The sequence below is a fragment of the Psilocybe cubensis genome, chromosome 9 (assembly GCF_017499595.1).
Source record: "Psilocybe cubensis strain MGC-MH-2018 chromosome 9, whole genome shotgun sequence".
In the NCBI taxonomy this organism is placed as follows: domain Eukaryota; kingdom Fungi; phylum Basidiomycota; class Agaricomycetes; order Agaricales; family Agrocybaceae; genus Psilocybe; species Psilocybe cubensis.
Window position 1 is genome coordinate 1,632,973 of NC_063007.1, and position 17,143 is coordinate 1,650,115.

General features: G+C 46.7%; 3 protein-coding genes across 3 annotated transcripts; 1 reads left to right on the plus strand and 2 right to left on the minus strand.

The window, feature by feature from the left end:
* Positions 1 to 145: 145 nt before the first annotated feature.
* JR316_0009952 (Aminopeptidase 1) lies at positions 146 to 4,090 on the minus strand (the record flags this gene model as incomplete). Its single annotated transcript, XM_047895631.1, has 23 exons — positions 146 to 187; positions 241 to 318; positions 379 to 438; positions 494 to 541; positions 597 to 762; positions 824 to 912; positions 968 to 1,064; positions 1,118 to 1,236; positions 1,304 to 1,401; positions 1,463 to 1,648; positions 1,708 to 1,862; positions 1,918 to 2,197; positions 2,252 to 2,288; positions 2,341 to 2,470; positions 2,579 to 2,604; positions 2,654 to 2,667; positions 2,728 to 2,780; positions 2,835 to 2,977; positions 3,043 to 3,161; positions 3,212 to 3,503; positions 3,557 to 3,779; positions 3,835 to 3,900; positions 3,960 to 4,090. 23 exons carry the CDS (start codon positions 4,088 to 4,090, stop codon positions 146 to 148), a joined length of 2,652 nt encoding a protein of 883 aa, XP_047745350.1.
* A 6,828-nt stretch (positions 4,091 to 10,918) lies between these two features.
* JR316_0009953 (uncharacterized protein) lies at positions 10,919 to 11,846 on the plus strand (the record flags this gene model as incomplete). Its single annotated transcript, XM_047895632.1, has 4 exons — positions 10,919 to 10,922; positions 11,094 to 11,191; positions 11,249 to 11,374; positions 11,640 to 11,846. 4 exons carry the CDS (start codon positions 10,919 to 10,921, stop codon positions 11,844 to 11,846), a joined length of 435 nt encoding a protein of 144 aa, XP_047745351.1.
* A 722-nt stretch (positions 11,847 to 12,568) lies between these two features.
* JR316_0009954 (Aminopeptidase 2) lies at positions 12,569 to 14,193 on the minus strand (the record flags this gene model as incomplete). Its single annotated transcript, XM_047895633.1, has 8 exons — positions 12,569 to 12,616; positions 12,763 to 12,883; positions 12,938 to 13,080; positions 13,146 to 13,264; positions 13,315 to 13,606; positions 13,660 to 13,882; positions 13,938 to 14,014; positions 14,041 to 14,193. 8 exons carry the CDS (start codon positions 14,191 to 14,193, stop codon positions 12,569 to 12,571), a joined length of 1,176 nt encoding a protein of 391 aa, XP_047745352.1.
* Positions 14,194 to 17,143: the final 2,950 nt, after the last annotated feature.

Here is a 17,143-nt window from a genome sequence, read left to right on the forward strand (position 1 = left end):
TGATGTTGCGCAAATGGAATCAATCGTCTCGACAAATCGATAACTCAGGTTAGAGAACAAACCTGTTGTACCCGCTAAATGATGCGTATATGGCCCATTGGCCATGAGTGAACCGATGAAGTACAGGATTTGTACAGTACTAATTTCACTCCTCAGAGAGCCAATCCTTCAAGTTTTCAGTTGATCTCTGGATCACACCATTATTAGAACAATTCAAAAATTTAGCAACGGTTGCTTTACCTCAATATATTTGATTCTAGTCTGAATTCCATCCAACGCCTGTTCGAGGGTCTGGTTATACGCCGATGTATCCTTAGACTGTATTATTTCAGTAATCTTCAGTTCTTGTCACTGTAGCAAATATAGGGCTCAACTTACTTGGAAAAATTTCACTGCTCCTTCGTAATCCTCAGTAGTTGAGTAGAACGATATAGCGGCCTTGTATCTAAATGAGTCTCCTTTTTTTAAAAACAATGATAATCAGTATACTCACAGGGAAAAGCAATTTCAAAGAAAATGACCCTTTGAACCTGGCGTAAAGCTGCAAAGTCCGAGATAAAGGTATCATAAAATAAAACATTAAAAGATTCAAGTACCGTATCATAGTTGTCCTGTACATATTTCGTGAAAGGTCGGCGTGCGATAGCGTTGGATCCCAAAGCGTTGAAAATCGTGCCAACGTCGGGATTCTGTGCCTTGTGGGAGATGAAATCGAATGTCTCTTGGATCAGAGAGAGATTTCGCGGCGCTCCCAAGGCACGCCTGAATGGTTAGGTTAATATTGTTCAATGACCATGGTCCTCTGTAGGCGATCGTAACTCACGCAGCCGAGTATTGCTCACCGGGAGTTTTTGGTTTATTGTAAATCTTCACTATGGCATCGTATTCCTCACGACCGCCATGTTGAACTGCCTAGTAGTGTGATAAACTTCAGTGGAATGAACTATGAACTCAGAAACCCACTTACCACCGAGTAAATAGAACCTTGAAGATCAGGTGGTATCAATGTTTCGTCTCCCGTTTTTTGGTAGGCCCTGAATCGATTCAACAATTCGCCGACGACGCTAACTCGATATTAGTCCACCGATTTAACTACGTTCGACTTAAAAAACCGTACCTTGAATCACCCGCCTGATATGCATGCTCAACAGCCAGCGTTCTGAGAAGCATTTTATCTATCGCCTCTCCCTTGGGATACCGGTACCCAAGTTTTTCCACCAGAGGGGCAAACAACGACTAATAGAGTGATTCAGCAGTCGTCCGTATATAGGAAGCCTTATAGGGTGCCCAATAGCAAACTCACACGACGAAATGCGTCCAGCTTTTCGACAATATCGTGATATTCCCACCAAACATCGCGTACGGAAGACAGGGTTTCTGCGATAGCCTGCCAGACAAGATCTACAACGCAGAGATTTTCGTCAGTGGAATGTAAGAAACGCAAGTTATATATATTTCTCACACTCTTTTTCGTCCTTTAGCTGGGAAATCAGGTCAAGTGTGTTGCTTAGTTTTAGCAAACCGGCCTTTGACAGTGCTGCGGCGTCATTGACCAGCCCTATCCTATCATCCACATTAAAGATAGAATCTGGTTTTGCTGCCTCCCTAGATATCAATGACAAGCGCTCAGGAGTGTACAAAACCCTGACTAAAAAGTAGAGTCATTAGAACAGAGGGATGGGACATTACAGATACTTCGATACCTACACACTCCATTAGTCCCCGCGTTCAGTTTAAATGGTTTAGTTGTGTCCAATGCGATGTTCATTTCCCGTTCTCTCAGTACTAGGGATTTATCGATGACAATTTTCCTTCCCCACACCTTCCCGGGTTTTGTCGATACTAAAGCCACAGGGATATTCCTAGATTTAGGGAAACATTTAATTCACCATCCTACAGTGTTAATGTATAACTTACCAGAGAGTGTCATTGTCGTACTCCGGCTCACGACCGGATTCTAGGAACCGATCTTGACGAACTGTGATTCCACCGACGCTCTCCGTTACGGTCACAACAGGAAACCCAGTCTTGGTTATCCAGTTATCCATAAGCTCTGCGATATCAAGCCCAGTAGTTGAACTTATCCCATCCCAAAGGTCACGAGTAACGCTATTCTCATAAAGCTTTCGTTTGAGGTAAGCCGACACACCTGCCAAAAATTTATCTTCCCCCACGTAGAACGATAGCATGCGGAAGACTACATGTCAACTATTGTAAGTTATGGTGGCCGTATACGTCATTTCTAGCCTACCTGAAGCGGCTTTCTGGTAGGATAAAAGGTTGAACATCTACCAAGCGCCATAAGAATGATACAGGGACACCTAACATTGGATAGATTACCTGGTTAATTGACTCCGTATCAGGGCATTCCATTTCGATGGGATGAGAAGATAATTTTGCATCGAGATTCAACGCAGGGTTAAGATGCTCGGTAATGAACTTGGAGTTTACTTTCCATTCCGGGAACACCCTGTACGTGGGTTAGGATGACATCGAATGACTGTTGTGAGGGGGAATTATACCTGTCTACAGACGGGAAATGTCACTTTTGATTTATTATATAAGAAGCACCACCGACTCACCTAGAACGATTACTTCGCCAATCTATCCTGTAATTAGCCCCGTCAGATTGCGGGTGAAATCACATTCGTACCAAAGTCGCGAATCCTTGTTGCAAGAAATGGATCGATTATTCGGGGAGGCATATTTTGTAAGGGGTGAGCATACCCTCATTGAGATAGAGATAATTCCACCATTCCATAGTGGTGATATCGCCAAACCTTGAGCAGATTGTTGTAAGGTAAAAATATGATCGTGCAAAATTGGTAACTCACCAAAGATGTGCTATTTCATGGCTTTGCGTAGACGCCACCCGCTTCTTGGCGAGCAGGTCTGCGTTGTCAGTGTCAAGTAAGAAGGCAGCAGAGCGGCCGATAATTAAACCCCAGTTCTCCATGGCACCGTCTACGATGTTTCCCTGTCATTTGCCAAAAAAAAAAAACAGGTCAAAAAGGTTGCGTCGGTCGGTCGTAATACACATACTGCAACTGTATCAAGTTTAGGAAGCGGGTACTCGACACCGAGTATTCTTTCGTACAGGGGAAGAACAGACGCAGTAACACCTAAGACGAATTCGGCTTGACTGACTTTAGCGGGAGAAGCTACCAAAACGTGAAAATTGTATCATAGGTGAATCAAGAGATCAACTTACTGTAAATCCGGAGAGGGATGGTCTTGCGGCTGAGCGGCATGACGACCGACTTTTCCAAAAACTTGAATGGACCGTTCGCCAGCGCCACGATGTATGTCGACATTGGAGGGGTAGTATCAAATTTTGTGATTTTCCATGTCTCGGCGTCGAGTCCCTCGAGAATTGGCTGTTCTGATAGAGCAGGCATGTTGCTCAAGCTTACGGTATCAGCACGCGATATCATGGTGATAGTAAACGTCGCTTTTAGGAGAGGTTCGTCCCAGCACGGAAAAGCGCTCCTAGCTGCGGTGGGCTATCAAAAAGTTTTCAGAATGAGATAGCGTATCCAGCGCATGATGCACATACCTGAAACTGCGTGAGTGCATAGTACTCAGTTCTTCCTTCATATTCCCAAGAGCCGCGAAGGTAGCCCATCATGTTTCCTCCTAGCTTCCCAGAGAAGTATATCTTCAGTTTTGTTTGAGAACCAGACGGAAGCTTCTCATCCAGTTTGTATGTGACGCGCTCTTGCGCCTCGTCTGTCTGCACCACGGCTACAGGTTTCTCCCCCTCTTCGGACAATATGGTGCTAATACCATTATTATTGCTGATGCAAGGGTTCGAACATAAGACTGAAAACGCACGCATTTGTTAGCTCTAGACGCGATACATTGAGCGTGATTGTCGACGTATCCTTCTTAACTTCAAGGCTAGCAAGAGACTCGGTCAAATTATAACAAAAGACACCCGAGAGTCTGAGTCTCCGTACGCGATTATGACAACGCCCTCGAACGTAGCCTTCTTCAAGTCAGTTTTGAACGTGAGATCATAGTGCGTCGGCTTGACATTTGTAGGCAGCCTGTATTCGCTCTGCTCTTTCTCCTGGCGATTAGGCTTCATTTTGGAGCTTGTTGATGGTTCAAATTGAAGGGTGCTGAGGACTTTTCGGAGGGTTCAGTTATATGGCGTCCAGACAAGGTCGCGCAGCTCTATTTCTCCAGGCGGTTACAGTCAGGTGAGAATGAGCATATGGGCACCATGTTCCTGTGAAAAGATCGCAGTAGTATATCCGTAAGGACGTTCATAGTGAACTCCACAGTGGTTTCGCATAGGAGACTGCTCTAGATAGACAAACCCCGATACTTAGTACATAGTAGACACCCTAGTGTAGAAAGGTGAGGAACGCTCACGCGTGCGTCTTAGCTTTCTTGTTGCACGATAATAAATAGATTACAAACAAAGCATAGGAGACTGCGTTTCCATTGCTTAGTCAGCTTATCACAATTACGGCAGCACCGGCATGAATGTGCGCGTATCAACGCGACCTCGCGCACGCAATCTGGAACACCTCGACGCAGCCAAAACTGTGCGCAGTACAGTAGCATAACTAGGCGAAGAAACAAAATTACATCACGGTGACGTAGACCAATCTTTCACTTTTTATTTGACGAGAACTCGGGAAATGGTACAAAGCTCCCAAGCAAACCAAATAAATTTGAACAATGGTCTTTTTACCAATGTCATCGCAGCCAGAGTCATTGGAACGAAGGAGAGAGAGAAATATATGCAAAAGGCTACAAGTCTCAGGACTCGATTTTTTGTGCAATGCATAGAAATCAAAACAATATAAAGAGAATAAAAGTAAAAGGGTATGGTTGCTGCATAGAAATCGAAAGAATATAGAAAAATAAAAGTGAAATAGGGTGTTCGTTTCGTGCCCTTGCTCGGTCTACCTGCCACCTTGAATGCCTTTCCGCTCAACATAGCGTTTCTCGCGTCTTCATACAGCGTATTAATATCCCAATTATGTTTGCATCTGTATTGCGTAACCTGTTTCCTGTGCCAATCCAGACGGTCCACAGATTCTTACCTTTTGACCTTTAAAACATCTTCATCAACGCGCAACCTCTTACCCTCTAATTCATAAAAAAAAGTTCCTCCGGCGGCCCGTCGCGGTGTTCGAGTCGAAGGCATAAGAAGCGATGGTGGGTATGGTCATGTTCCCAATTCCAACGAAGCGTAACTTAAAGGAGGCACAACCCTTCTACAGATTGGCTTCTCGAAGTAAAAGAGGTGCCGGGCCCACAACGCAACCCGAGCGACGCGACCGGTTAGTTACACGTGACTGTTCCGCTTCATCACTACTTGAATGCTACACAACTCCTCCTCTCCGCGGGACAAAGAGCCCACCCTGCGCAAATGGCAAGAGGAGCGCAGAGCGCGGCAAATACGAGTCTGCCGTTCTTCACCTTTCGCACATTGTATGTCTCCCTTCCATTGCTTAATCAGCATATCACAATTACAGCAGCACCGGCCTTGCGCACGCAATATCTGGAATACCTCGACGCAGCCAAAACTGTGCGCAGTAGCCAACCCCATCGCCAGTCTGCCTCTGCCCGCCACCCCTCAATGTTCTTCGACCCGGTCTGCACATAGTCCGGTTTTCATTATGACTTGTGGGCTCTATCCACATGCCTCAATGTCGTTCAACCCAATCTGCACATAGTCCGGCTATGCACTACAACGCCCGCGGCAGGAAGTAGGCCAACCTGTTTTATTTGTCAACAAGGTGCACAACACATGGGCTCTACTCACATACACACTGTCCACCTCTATCCACTCGCCTCGCCTTGATGTTGTTCAACCCGGTGTCGACGCCGCCGCCTGTGGCCGTTGCGCTAGAGATCCGCAGTGTTAGTTCATCATCAGAGTGGGGGAGGATTCTACTCACGCATACACCGTCGGCCTCAAACATGCGCCTGGCCTCAATTTTGAGGACGCCGGTGTTGAGGCCGCTTATTGTCGCTACACTAGAGGTCACACAGTGCCACGTCGTTAGTCCATCATCAGAGTAGGGGAGGGCTCTACGCCTCGCCTCAATCAACCTGGTGTTGACGCCGCCGCCTGTGGTTGTTGCGCTGGAAATGCGCAGAGTTAGTTCATTATCAGAATGGGGGAGGGTTCTGCTCACGCATACACCGGTGTCGAGGCCGCCTGCAGTCGGTCCGCTAGAGGTTCGCAGTGTTAGTCCATCCTCAGAGTGGGGGGGCTCTACTCACACATACACCCTCAGCCGCTGTCTGCCTCCCACCCGCATCTCGCCTCAATGTCGTTGAACCCGGTGTCGAGGAAGCCTGCGGCCGTTGCACTAGAGGTCCGCATAGTGCCACATCATTAGTCAATCATCAGAGTAGGGGACACAAACGGCTTACATCCATTTCCGGGGATCGAGGGCTGAAAGCAAAAGCGCGGATGTGAGAGGCTGTAGAGGAGGAAAACTGAGCAGGGGATGATGGTTACAGCCAAAGTAAGTGCCTCTTATATACCTGTGCGGTCCAATTTGTGTTACGTAGTACCACAATAGAATCATTTTTTCTCGTTAGATCCCCCCTTTATGTCGCGATTAGGTGTTCTCTCCCGTTCAGATCTGCTGTTCCAGTGTGCGTCTGCGCATCCACGAGTGTTCTCGGTATGCACTGTCAAATTCTACTTGCTTTCAATCATTCTATTGTCCGTAAACTCTCTATATGACCAGTACATTGAACCTAATTGGCTGAATACTCGACGCAGACGGCATTCAGACTACTCAGCGCAGACGGCAGTCATATTACACGACGCAGATGGCATTCGGACAGAACACACCTTGTCGACATTGATTGCCAATATCATTTCGGCCTAAAACTACCTCACTCGGGAACCAGTACGTATTCTGTTCAAATCCGTGCATCCTAGCGCCTCCGCAATCTTGTTCTCCAAATTTCGACAACGAGAACGGCGTTCTTGTTAGTGAGGCTCACGTTACTATTAGCCGAGGCTTCCAATGCTAGCGCGAATTGGAGACAAATTTGAAAGCAATTGGTTGCGATGCGTTGGAACGGAGATCAGGGAGAGGAGGATGGCCAGTCAATCACTTCGATTTCGTTCAATCCGTTGGGTGTGTGGCTTGAGTATTCTCTTGGAGCGTGTGAGGGGTACGTCCTCATGCACGTCCATGTGGTATGTTCCTCCTGTTTAATTCGTTTTTTAGATGTTATGAGGAGATCTTTTTCCAAGCGCTTAATGCTTTCTCATGTAAAATTTTATCTTGTAAAGTCTTCAAGCGCACCAATATGCTCACAAAATTGATGAATAGAGTCTACTATACCGCTCAGGGGTTGTGCAACACTTGAAATGCGTGTTGTTACAGCTTAATTCGCGAATATTGACGCTTTCAAAATCGACAAACTCACTCGATAACGTCAAGAAATTTGCGCAAAGTACGATCCACCGGATATTGGACCACACCAGAACATCCTAGGTAACGTACTCTACAGCCTCAAACACCCGGAAAACGCGAAATCGACGCAGAATCGTCTGCCACGTATGTATCCGCCTCGAAAAATCGTATCGTTGCATGCAATTTGACGAGTCTTCTAGACAGATTACGGCGTGTTAGCCGAGCCGAGTAGATACGGGTCAGTACGGGAGAAGCCCCGGGACGAAACAGAACGTTGGAAATGAGCTGGAACGGCGAATTGGGGGAGGAGGAGGAAGTGGACATACGTTATCCGAGATGTTGACGAGTTCCTATTGAGATTTGACATGGGTAGGCCTGCGATCATACAAACGTGAGCTGGGGTGAGTATTCTGTACATTATTTATGTGTTTGAAATCGAGTTACTTGTGTGTGTGATTGGATTACTTTACAGAATGAGTGTGGGCGTCTAACATTTTGAGTCGTTTGCACCTTTGTCTGCACGTCAAATCACACTATTGCACTCACTTTCCTACGTATTAGAGTGTATAGTAAGCATTAAAAATGCTATAACTCTTGTCAACTCGCTCAGACGAGTGGGTTCCATATGTTACACTGCCCAGTGCGTTGGCTTGAAAATACGAAATGTTGCACCAGAATACTCACTTGTAGGACACAAAATCTGCGCAGGTACATCTGAATGATACCTAGGTACCCCCTATAACCCTCACCATAGCTTTCAAACGCCGGAAAACCACATAATCGATGGGGAACTGTACATAACATATGTTTCCACCTCAAATACCATGCTGTTACAATGTATTTACCAAAGCTTCTAGACATCTTCCGGTTCACAACCCGAGCCGAGTAGTCACGGAATACTCCGAGAGAAGCCCCGGGACGAAACAGAACATTGGAATTGAGCTGGAACGGTGAATTTGGGGAGGAGGAGGATGTCGACATACGTTATCTGAGATGTTGACGAGTTTCTACTGAGATTATCAACTGGGTAGGTCTGGAACTATATGGGGCAAGTATTCTGTGCATGAAATATGTGTTTGAAATCGTGTTAATTGCGTGTGTGATAAGATTACTTTACAGAATGAATACGGGCGTCTAACGCGTTTGTTCGTTTGTACCTTGAATCAGCACATACCTTCGCAGTACTAGACGCTTTCTGAGTGCACTACAGCGCATTTCATGTCCTAAGAGTTCCTTGATTGTCGTGAAATCACATAGAATTGCAGAATGCACATTTTACAACCCCAGTGCGTTGGCATGAAAATTTGAAATACTCGATGGAAAAGTTCACTCACAAACCATTATTAATGCACAGGTACATCTGAATAACACTCAGGTATCCCCTATAACCTTTACCATAGCCTTGAAACGCCGGAAAACCACATAATCAACGGGGAACTGTACATAACGTATGTTTCCACCTCAAATACCATGCTGTTACAATGTATTTACCAAAGCTTCTAGACATCTTCCGGCCCATAACCCGAGCCGAGTAGTCACGGAACACTCCGAGAGAAGCCTCGGAATGAAAAAAGACGTTGGAATTCAGTGTGAATGGAGAATTGGGGGAGGAGGAGGATGTCAACATACGTTATCTGCAATGTTGACGAGATTCTCGTCGCCGTTTCTCCATGTTTGATGATAGGAGTAGCTCGCTGTAGAGTAATATACTCCACTCAGGGGGTAGGATGTGTAGCTTAGTCTTGGTTTGTGAATAAATGTTGCAATTGAGGTCGATGGTTGAAAGTGTTCACGAGCGCTTAAAAGTGTTTTGCAACATTAGAATGTTTCTACTTTCAAAAATTTCAATTACAGGTAGTATTATAGCACCCTACAGTGTATAAAGTGGCTCTAATATCGTACAGCGCTCGTAATGTTACAGAAACGAGGAAAACATACAACAGATGAGCTGTCACAAATGTATCGAGCTCCTGACAACTTCAACCATCCACACATTACCATCTCATCAAATTGGCCCGGAAACGTTGCCACGTCGAATAACGCACATTTTGAATGCATCTTCCGACCGGATTCTGCCCACTAGAGGACTCGATATTTTCGCTATATATTAGCCGATTAATCTCAGACTAGATCCGAAATGGGTCCAGATAAAACCAAGGCGATTGGAATAGATGGAGTGAGTATTCAGGGGATGAGGAGAGCGTCGACCTAGTGAATTTTGTGATGTGTTTCAGTCGTACTTCCGCTTGTGGATGCTTTATAGTGATGGATTTTCAGCCTGACGCCTAACGCTCAGAAGTACAGAAATCAGAGGGCTGAATGCTCACAATGAGGGTGCAACGTCATAGAACCGGATTGAAGGCTGTATTCGAACCTCGTCATGTTTATGCCGTGGCTACAGCATCCATACCCCTAGAAGTCCACGGGTGGTAGAACAACTCGATATTTATGATCCTCAGGTGACGGTAACTTGCCAATTTCGCGATCGAGTAATAGAATTCTTTGTTCAGTTGCCGTGCGAGTTCTCTGCCATTGCCAGGTTAATTAGGAAAACATACTAGTCCGCTTACACAATTACCGTCAATCTTCCTCCGCACAGAACAAACATTTCAACGGCTTTGAACACAGCTACATCATTCACCATCCCCCTGAAAGTCAGTCTAATTCTTCTGCAGTGTAAAATTAGGCTCACGCAAATCTGAAATCGGGCGCGATACAGTTTTCCGACTATACCCAAAGCGGACGAGGTTCAGCGAAGCAGCGCGTTTATGCAACTTACAGCACGCAGTAAGCATGTCGTCATTGCTGAATCGCAAATCGTAGATCGTCAATCTTGATATTCGGGCACTAGAAGCGGGGATTTTGGGTTTGTGCCTCGAGACACGTCGCGTCGATTCAGGTGTGTTGCGATTATTTTTGGATTGTTTTTGCCCGCGCGACACTGTGTTCCATAGCGAACCCCTGTGCTTAGGAGGTTGAATTGAAGTGTGCAGCGGTTGGTACACATTCCTGCTGTGTTGAACAGTTGAGGCGAGTAGCACAATATCTTGGAAAATAAATGTGCAAACGTATGTTACTCAAATGGACGTACTTGAATGGGTAATGGACATGTTGAGTGCAGATGATGTGTGGATGTCGAGAGAAAGTTGAGGGTGTCGATTAGAATGTAATACAAGTAGTTTTAAAACTGCCATTGAATGAAAATACGTGAGTAAATGTTTTCAACTCCTAAAGAGCTCCTGATTATGGCATTTGTACCCTTGCAATTTTGCCAAAGCGAGGACTACTAGTCAAATTGATGAGTCTAGAAAACAAAGTGCTGTAATTGCCAGCAAAGCCTTGGATACGTTGAAAGTATAAAGAGGCTCACCTTGAGTGGGGTGCAACTTGTAGTCATGCTGGCGGTATGCCAGTCCGTTTTTTCGAACCCCTGTGCTGTGTTTGGCTGCGGTGCCAAACACGACACTTTGATGTGCACGGTTGCTTCTACTTTTTTGCTCTTCTCCACCATCATGAGTAAGTTCCCCTCTCCTTTTAATGGCTCTCTACTCACTATGCACACTGCAGATTCAAACTCGATATTCTGACGTCCGGCAAATGCTATTGGGGAGCTGAGGCAGGATTCATTCTGTTGGGGTAAGTTTACATTCATTAGTCGCTCTGTGTACGTTCTGACCTCCTTTACAGGCCCCGATACCGTGTTCCCACGAACAATATTGTGTCCAGACATCTTGGACACTGTATCGACGCCCCGAGACCTCTGGAAGACAACCCCCATGACCTTTGTGGGTAATACAAGTTTATTTACCGCTCTATATATTTTCTGACCTTTTTTTTTGTAGACCTACAAATGCCCCGACACCATATATCGCCTCCCTGCGACCTCTGGCACAAGTAGCCTTACGCTCAACTCGACTAGATACCTTCTGAAGAACCCCGAATGCCTCGACACGACGCATCGCGTTCCCGTGAGATGCGCATCACTGTCGAGTTTTTTAACATGAAGCATTCACTCTGGCGGGTAAGCTCACGTTCGTTAGTTGCTATGTGTACGTACTGACTTCTTTTGCAGGCCCTGACACCATGCATGACGTTCCCGCAATCTGCATCTTGTCCAGACACCTTGGACACTATGTATCGACGCCCCGCGACCTCTGGAATACAATCCCCTTGACTTTTATGGGTAATACAAGTTTATTGACCACTCTACATACGTTCTGACATTTTTTGTAGCCCTTCAAATACCCTGACACCATGTATCGTGTCCCCGCGACCTCTGACACAAGTAGCCCTGCGCTCAACTCCTCTAAAATAACCTCTGAAGAATCTCGAATGCCCCGACACGACATATCGCGTTCCCGTGAGATGCGCATCAGTGTCAACGTATGGACGTCCGGTGGTCCCAACCAGGAGAATGCACTGTATGTCGTCTTAATTTGAATGTTTTGTGCTGTCCTGACCTTGTTTAGGCCCTGACACGACGTATCGTGTTCCCGCAAGCTACGTGTTGTGTTCAACACAACCTCTGCCATGTCATGCGTAGTCCCTGTAAGTCCATATTTATTGAGATGTCCTGACCTTGCTTGTAGAACTCCTGACTGCCCCGACGCAATATATCGTGTTCCCGCGATCTACGCTGCAAATTCATAAACACCCCGCAACCTCTGCATCACGAAACGAGTAACGATGCACCTTGCCATATCACAACACAATGTATCGCGTTCCCGCGAGCTACATTGGCATCTTGCAAATTCATCAACACCCCGCAACCTCTGCTTGACGAGACGAGTAACGACGCACCTTATCATGTCGCAACACAACGTATCGCGTTCCCGCGAGCTGCATCCCGACTCTGACCCACTTTGACACAATGTATCGACTCCCCGCAATCCAGCCCAAGGTGTTTGAGGAGTTCAATGTGAATTGTGATGCAACAAGCTGGCATACTTGTACTTTGGCAATGTATCAACATCCGGTGAGCCTTTCGTTTTCTCATGATTGAATTGAATGCTGACTGTTATTTACTCGCTACAAAGTGCATATTTTCAGTGCAGCAACAAATCCGCGAAAATCACACTCAAGGTAACCGTCCATTATCGGACCCGCCAGACTTGTACTTACCATCCTGATTAGAGCTACCTGCTGTCCGTCTGGATTTCATTTCACGCAGAGGTTACCCCCGTCTGGCCTTCGGGCGGGGGTAACCTCTGCTGGTACAGAGAGAAACGAGAGGGTAGGGGGTGTGTACCTACGCTGTTTTTGAAGTTTATAATTAGATCTCACCAATTAAACACGTTGCCGAGTTCAAACTCCCCAGAAAATACCTTAAGCGAGCGTCATTTTCACAATTACATACCCGGATCAAAGCGCCATTGCGGGTGAAAACAAGAAAACGATCGATTATTCGGGGAGGGGTGAGCATACCCTCATTGAGATAGAGATAATTCCACCATTCCATAGTGGTGATATCGCCAAACCTTGAGCAGATTGTTGTAAGGTAAAAATATGATCGTGCAAAATTGGTAACTCACCAAAGATGTGCTATTTCATGGCTTTGCGTAGACGCCACCCGCTTCTTGGCGAGCAGGTCTGCGTTGTCAGTGTCAAGTAAGAAGGCAGCAGAGCGGCCGATAATTAAACCCCAGTTCTCCATGGCACCGTCTACGATGTTTCCCTGTCATTTGCCAAAAAAAAAAAACAGGTCAAAAAGGTTGCGTCGGTCGGTCGTAATACACATACTGCAACTGTATCAAGTTTAGGAAGCGGGTACTCGACACCGAGTATTCTTTCGTACAGGGGAAGAACAGACGCAGTAACACCTAAGACGAATTCGGCTTGACTGACTTTAGCGGGAGAAGCTACCAAAACGTGAAAATTGTATCATAGGTGAATCAAGAGATCAACTTACTGTAAATCCGGAGAGGGATGGTCTTGCGGCTGAGCGGCATGACGACCGACTTTTCCAAAAACTTGAATGGACCGTTCGCCAGCGCCACGATGTATGTCGACATTGGAGGGGTAGTATCAAATTTTGTGATTTTCCATGTCTCGGCGTCGAGTCCCTCGAGAATTGGCTGTTCTGATAGAGCAGGCATGTTGCTCAAGCTTACGGTATCAGCACGCGATATCATGGTGATAGTAAACGTCGCTTTTAGGAGAGGTTCGTCCCAGCACGGAAAAGCGCTCCTAGCTGCGGTGGGCTATCAAAAAGTTTTCAGAATGAGATAGCGTATCCAGCGCATGATGCACATACCTGAAACTGCGTGAGTGCATAGTACTCAGTTCTTCCTTCATATTCCCAAGAGCCGCGAAGGTAGCCCATCATGTTTCCTCCTAGCTTCCCAGAGAAGTATATCTTCAGTTTTGTTTGAGAACCAGACGGAAGCTTCTCATCCAGTTTGTATGTGACGCGCTCTTGCGCCTCGTCTGTCTGCACCACGGCTACAGGTTTCTCCCCCTCTTCAGACAATATGGTGCTAATACCATTATTATTGCTGATGCAAGGGTTCGAACATAAGACTGAAAACGCACGCATTTGTTAGCTCTAGACGCGATACATTGAGCGTGATTGTCGACGTATCCTTCTTAACTTCAAGGCTAGCAAGAGACTCGGTCAAATTATAACAAAAGACACCCGAGAGTCTGAGTCTCCGTACGCGATTATGACAACGCCCTCGAACGTAGCCTTCTTCAAGTCAGTTTTGAATGTGAGATCATAGTGCGTCGGCTTGACATTTGTAGGCAGCCTGTATTCGCTCTGCTCTTTCTCCTGGCGATTAGGCTTCATTTTGGAGCTTGTTGATGGTTCAAATTGAAGGGTGCTGAGGACTTTTCGGAGGGTTCAGTTATATGGCGTCCAGACAAGGTCGCGCAGCTCTATTTCTCCAGGCGGTTACAGTCAGGTGAGAATGAGCATATGGGCACCATGTTCCTGTGAAAAGATCGCAGTAGTATATCCGTAAGGACGTTCATAGTGAACTCCACAGTGGTTTCGCATAGGAGACTGCTCTAGATAGACAAACCCCGATACTTAGTACATAGTAGACACCCTAGTGTAGAAAGGTGAGGAACGCTCACGCGTGCGTCTTAGCTTTCTTGTTGCACGATAATAAATAGATTACAAACAAAGCATAGGAGACTGCGTTTCCATTGCTTAGTCAGCTTATCACAATTACGGCAGCACCGGCATGAATGTGCGCGTATCAACGCGACCTCGCGCACGCAATCTGGAACACCTCGACGCAGCCAAAACTGTGCGCAGTACAGTAGCATAACTAGGCGAAGAAACAAAATTACATCACGGTGACGTAGACCAATCTTTCACTTTTTATTTGACGAGAACTCGGGAAATGGTACAAAGCTCCCAAGCAAACCAAATAAATTTGAACAATGGTCTTTTTACCAATGTCATCGCAGCCAGAGTCATTGGAACGAAGGAGAGAGAGAAATATATGCAAAAGGCTACAAGTCTCAGGACTCGATTTTTTGTGCAATGCATAGAAATCAAAACAATATAAAGAGAATAAAAGTAAAAGGGTATGGTTGCTGCATAGAAATCGAAAGAATATAGAAAAATAAAAGTGAAATAGGGTGTTCGTTTCGTGCCCTTGCTCGGTCTACCTGCCACCTTGAATGCCTTTCCGCTCAACATAGCGTTTCTCGCGTCTTCATACAGCGTATTAATATCCCAATTATGTTTGCATCTGTATTGCGTAACCTGTTTCCTGTGCCAATCCAGACGGTCCACAGATTCTTACCTTTTGACCTTTAAAACATCTTCATCAACGCGCAACCTCTTACCCTCTAATTCATAAAAAAAAGTTCCTCCGGCGGCCCGTCGCGGTGTTCGAGTCGAAGGCATAAGAAGCGATGGTGGGTATGGTCATGTTCCCAATTCCAACGAAGCGTAACTTAAAGGAGGCACAACCCTTCTACAGATTGGCTTCTCGAAGTAAAAGAGGTGCCGGGCCCACAACGCAACCCGAGCGACGCGACCGGTTAGTTACACGTGACTGTTCCGCTTCATCACTACTTGAATGCTACACAACTCCTCCTCTCCGCGGGACAAAGAGCCCACCCTGCGCAAATGGCAAGAGGAGCGCAGAGCGCGGCAAATACGAGTCTGCCGTTCTTCACCTTTCGCACATTGTATGTCTCCCTTCCATTGCTTAATCAGCATATCACAATTACAGCAGCACCGGCCTTGCGCACGCAATATCTGGAATACCTCGACGCAGCCAAAACTGTGCGCAGTAGCCAACCCCATCGCCAGTCTGCCTCTGCCCGCCACCCCTCAATGTTCTTCGACCCGGTCTGCACATAGTCCGGTTTTCATTATGACTTGTGGGCTCTATCCACATGCCTCAATGTCGTTCAACCCAATCTGCACATAGTCCGGCTATGCACTACAACGCCCGCGGCAGGAAGTAGGCCAACCTGTTTTATTTGTCAACAAGGTGCACAACACATGGGCTCTACTCACATACACACTGTCCACCTCTATCCACTCGCCTCGCCTTGATGTTGTTCAACCCGGTGTCGACGCCGCCGCCTGTGGCCGTTGCGCTAGAGATCCGCAGTGTTAGTTCATCATCAGAGTGGGGGAGGATTCTACTCACGCATACACCGTCGGCCTCAAACATGCGCCTGGCCTCAATTTTGAGGACGCCGGTGTTGAGGCCGCTTATTGTCGCTACACTAGAGGTCACACAGTGCCACGTCGTTAGTCCATCATCAGAGTAGGGGAGGGCTCTACGCCTCGCCTCAATCAACCTGGTGTTGACGCCGCCGCCTGTGGTTGTTGCGCTGGAAATGCGCAGAGTTAGTTCATTATCAGAATGGGGGAGGGTTCTGCTCACGCATACACCGGTGTCGAGGCCGCCTGCAGTCGGTCCGCTAGAGGTTCGCAGTGTTAGTCCATCCTCAGAGTGGGGGGGCTCTACTCACACATACACCCTCAGCCGCTGTCTGCCTCCCACCCGCATCTCGCCTCAATGTCGTTGAACCCGGTGTCGAGGAAGCCTGCGGCCGTTGCACTAGAGGTCCGCATAGTGCCACATCATTAGTCAATCATCAGAGTAGGGGACACAAACGGCTTACATCCATTTCCGGGGATCGAGGGCTGAAAGCAAAAGCGCGGATGTGAGAGGCTGTAGAGGAGGAAAACTGAGCAGGGGATGATGGTTACAGCCAAAGTAAGTGCCTCTTATATACCTGTGCGGTCCAATTTGTGTTACGTAGTACCACAATAGAATCATTTTTTCTCGTTAGATCCCCCCTTTATGTCGCGATTAGGTGTTCTCTCCCGTTCAGATCTGCTGTTCCAGTGTGCGTCTGCGCATCCACGAGTGTTCTCGGTATGCACTGTCAAATTCTACTTGCTTTCAATCATTCTATTGTCCGTAAACTCTCTATATGACCAGTACATTGAACCTAATTGGCTGAATACTCGACGCAGACGGCATTCAGACTACTCAGCGCAGACGGCAGTCATATTACACGACGCAGATGGCATTCGGACAGAACACACCTTGTCGACATTGATTGCCAATATCATTTCGGCCTAAAACTACCTCACTCGGGAACCAGTACGTATTCTGTTCAAATCCGTGCATCCTAGCGCCTCCGCAATCTTGTTCTCCAAATTTCGACAACGAGAACGGCGTTCTTGTTAGTGAGGCTCACGTTACTATTAGCCGAGGCTTCCAATGCTAGCGCGAATTGGAGACAAATTTGAA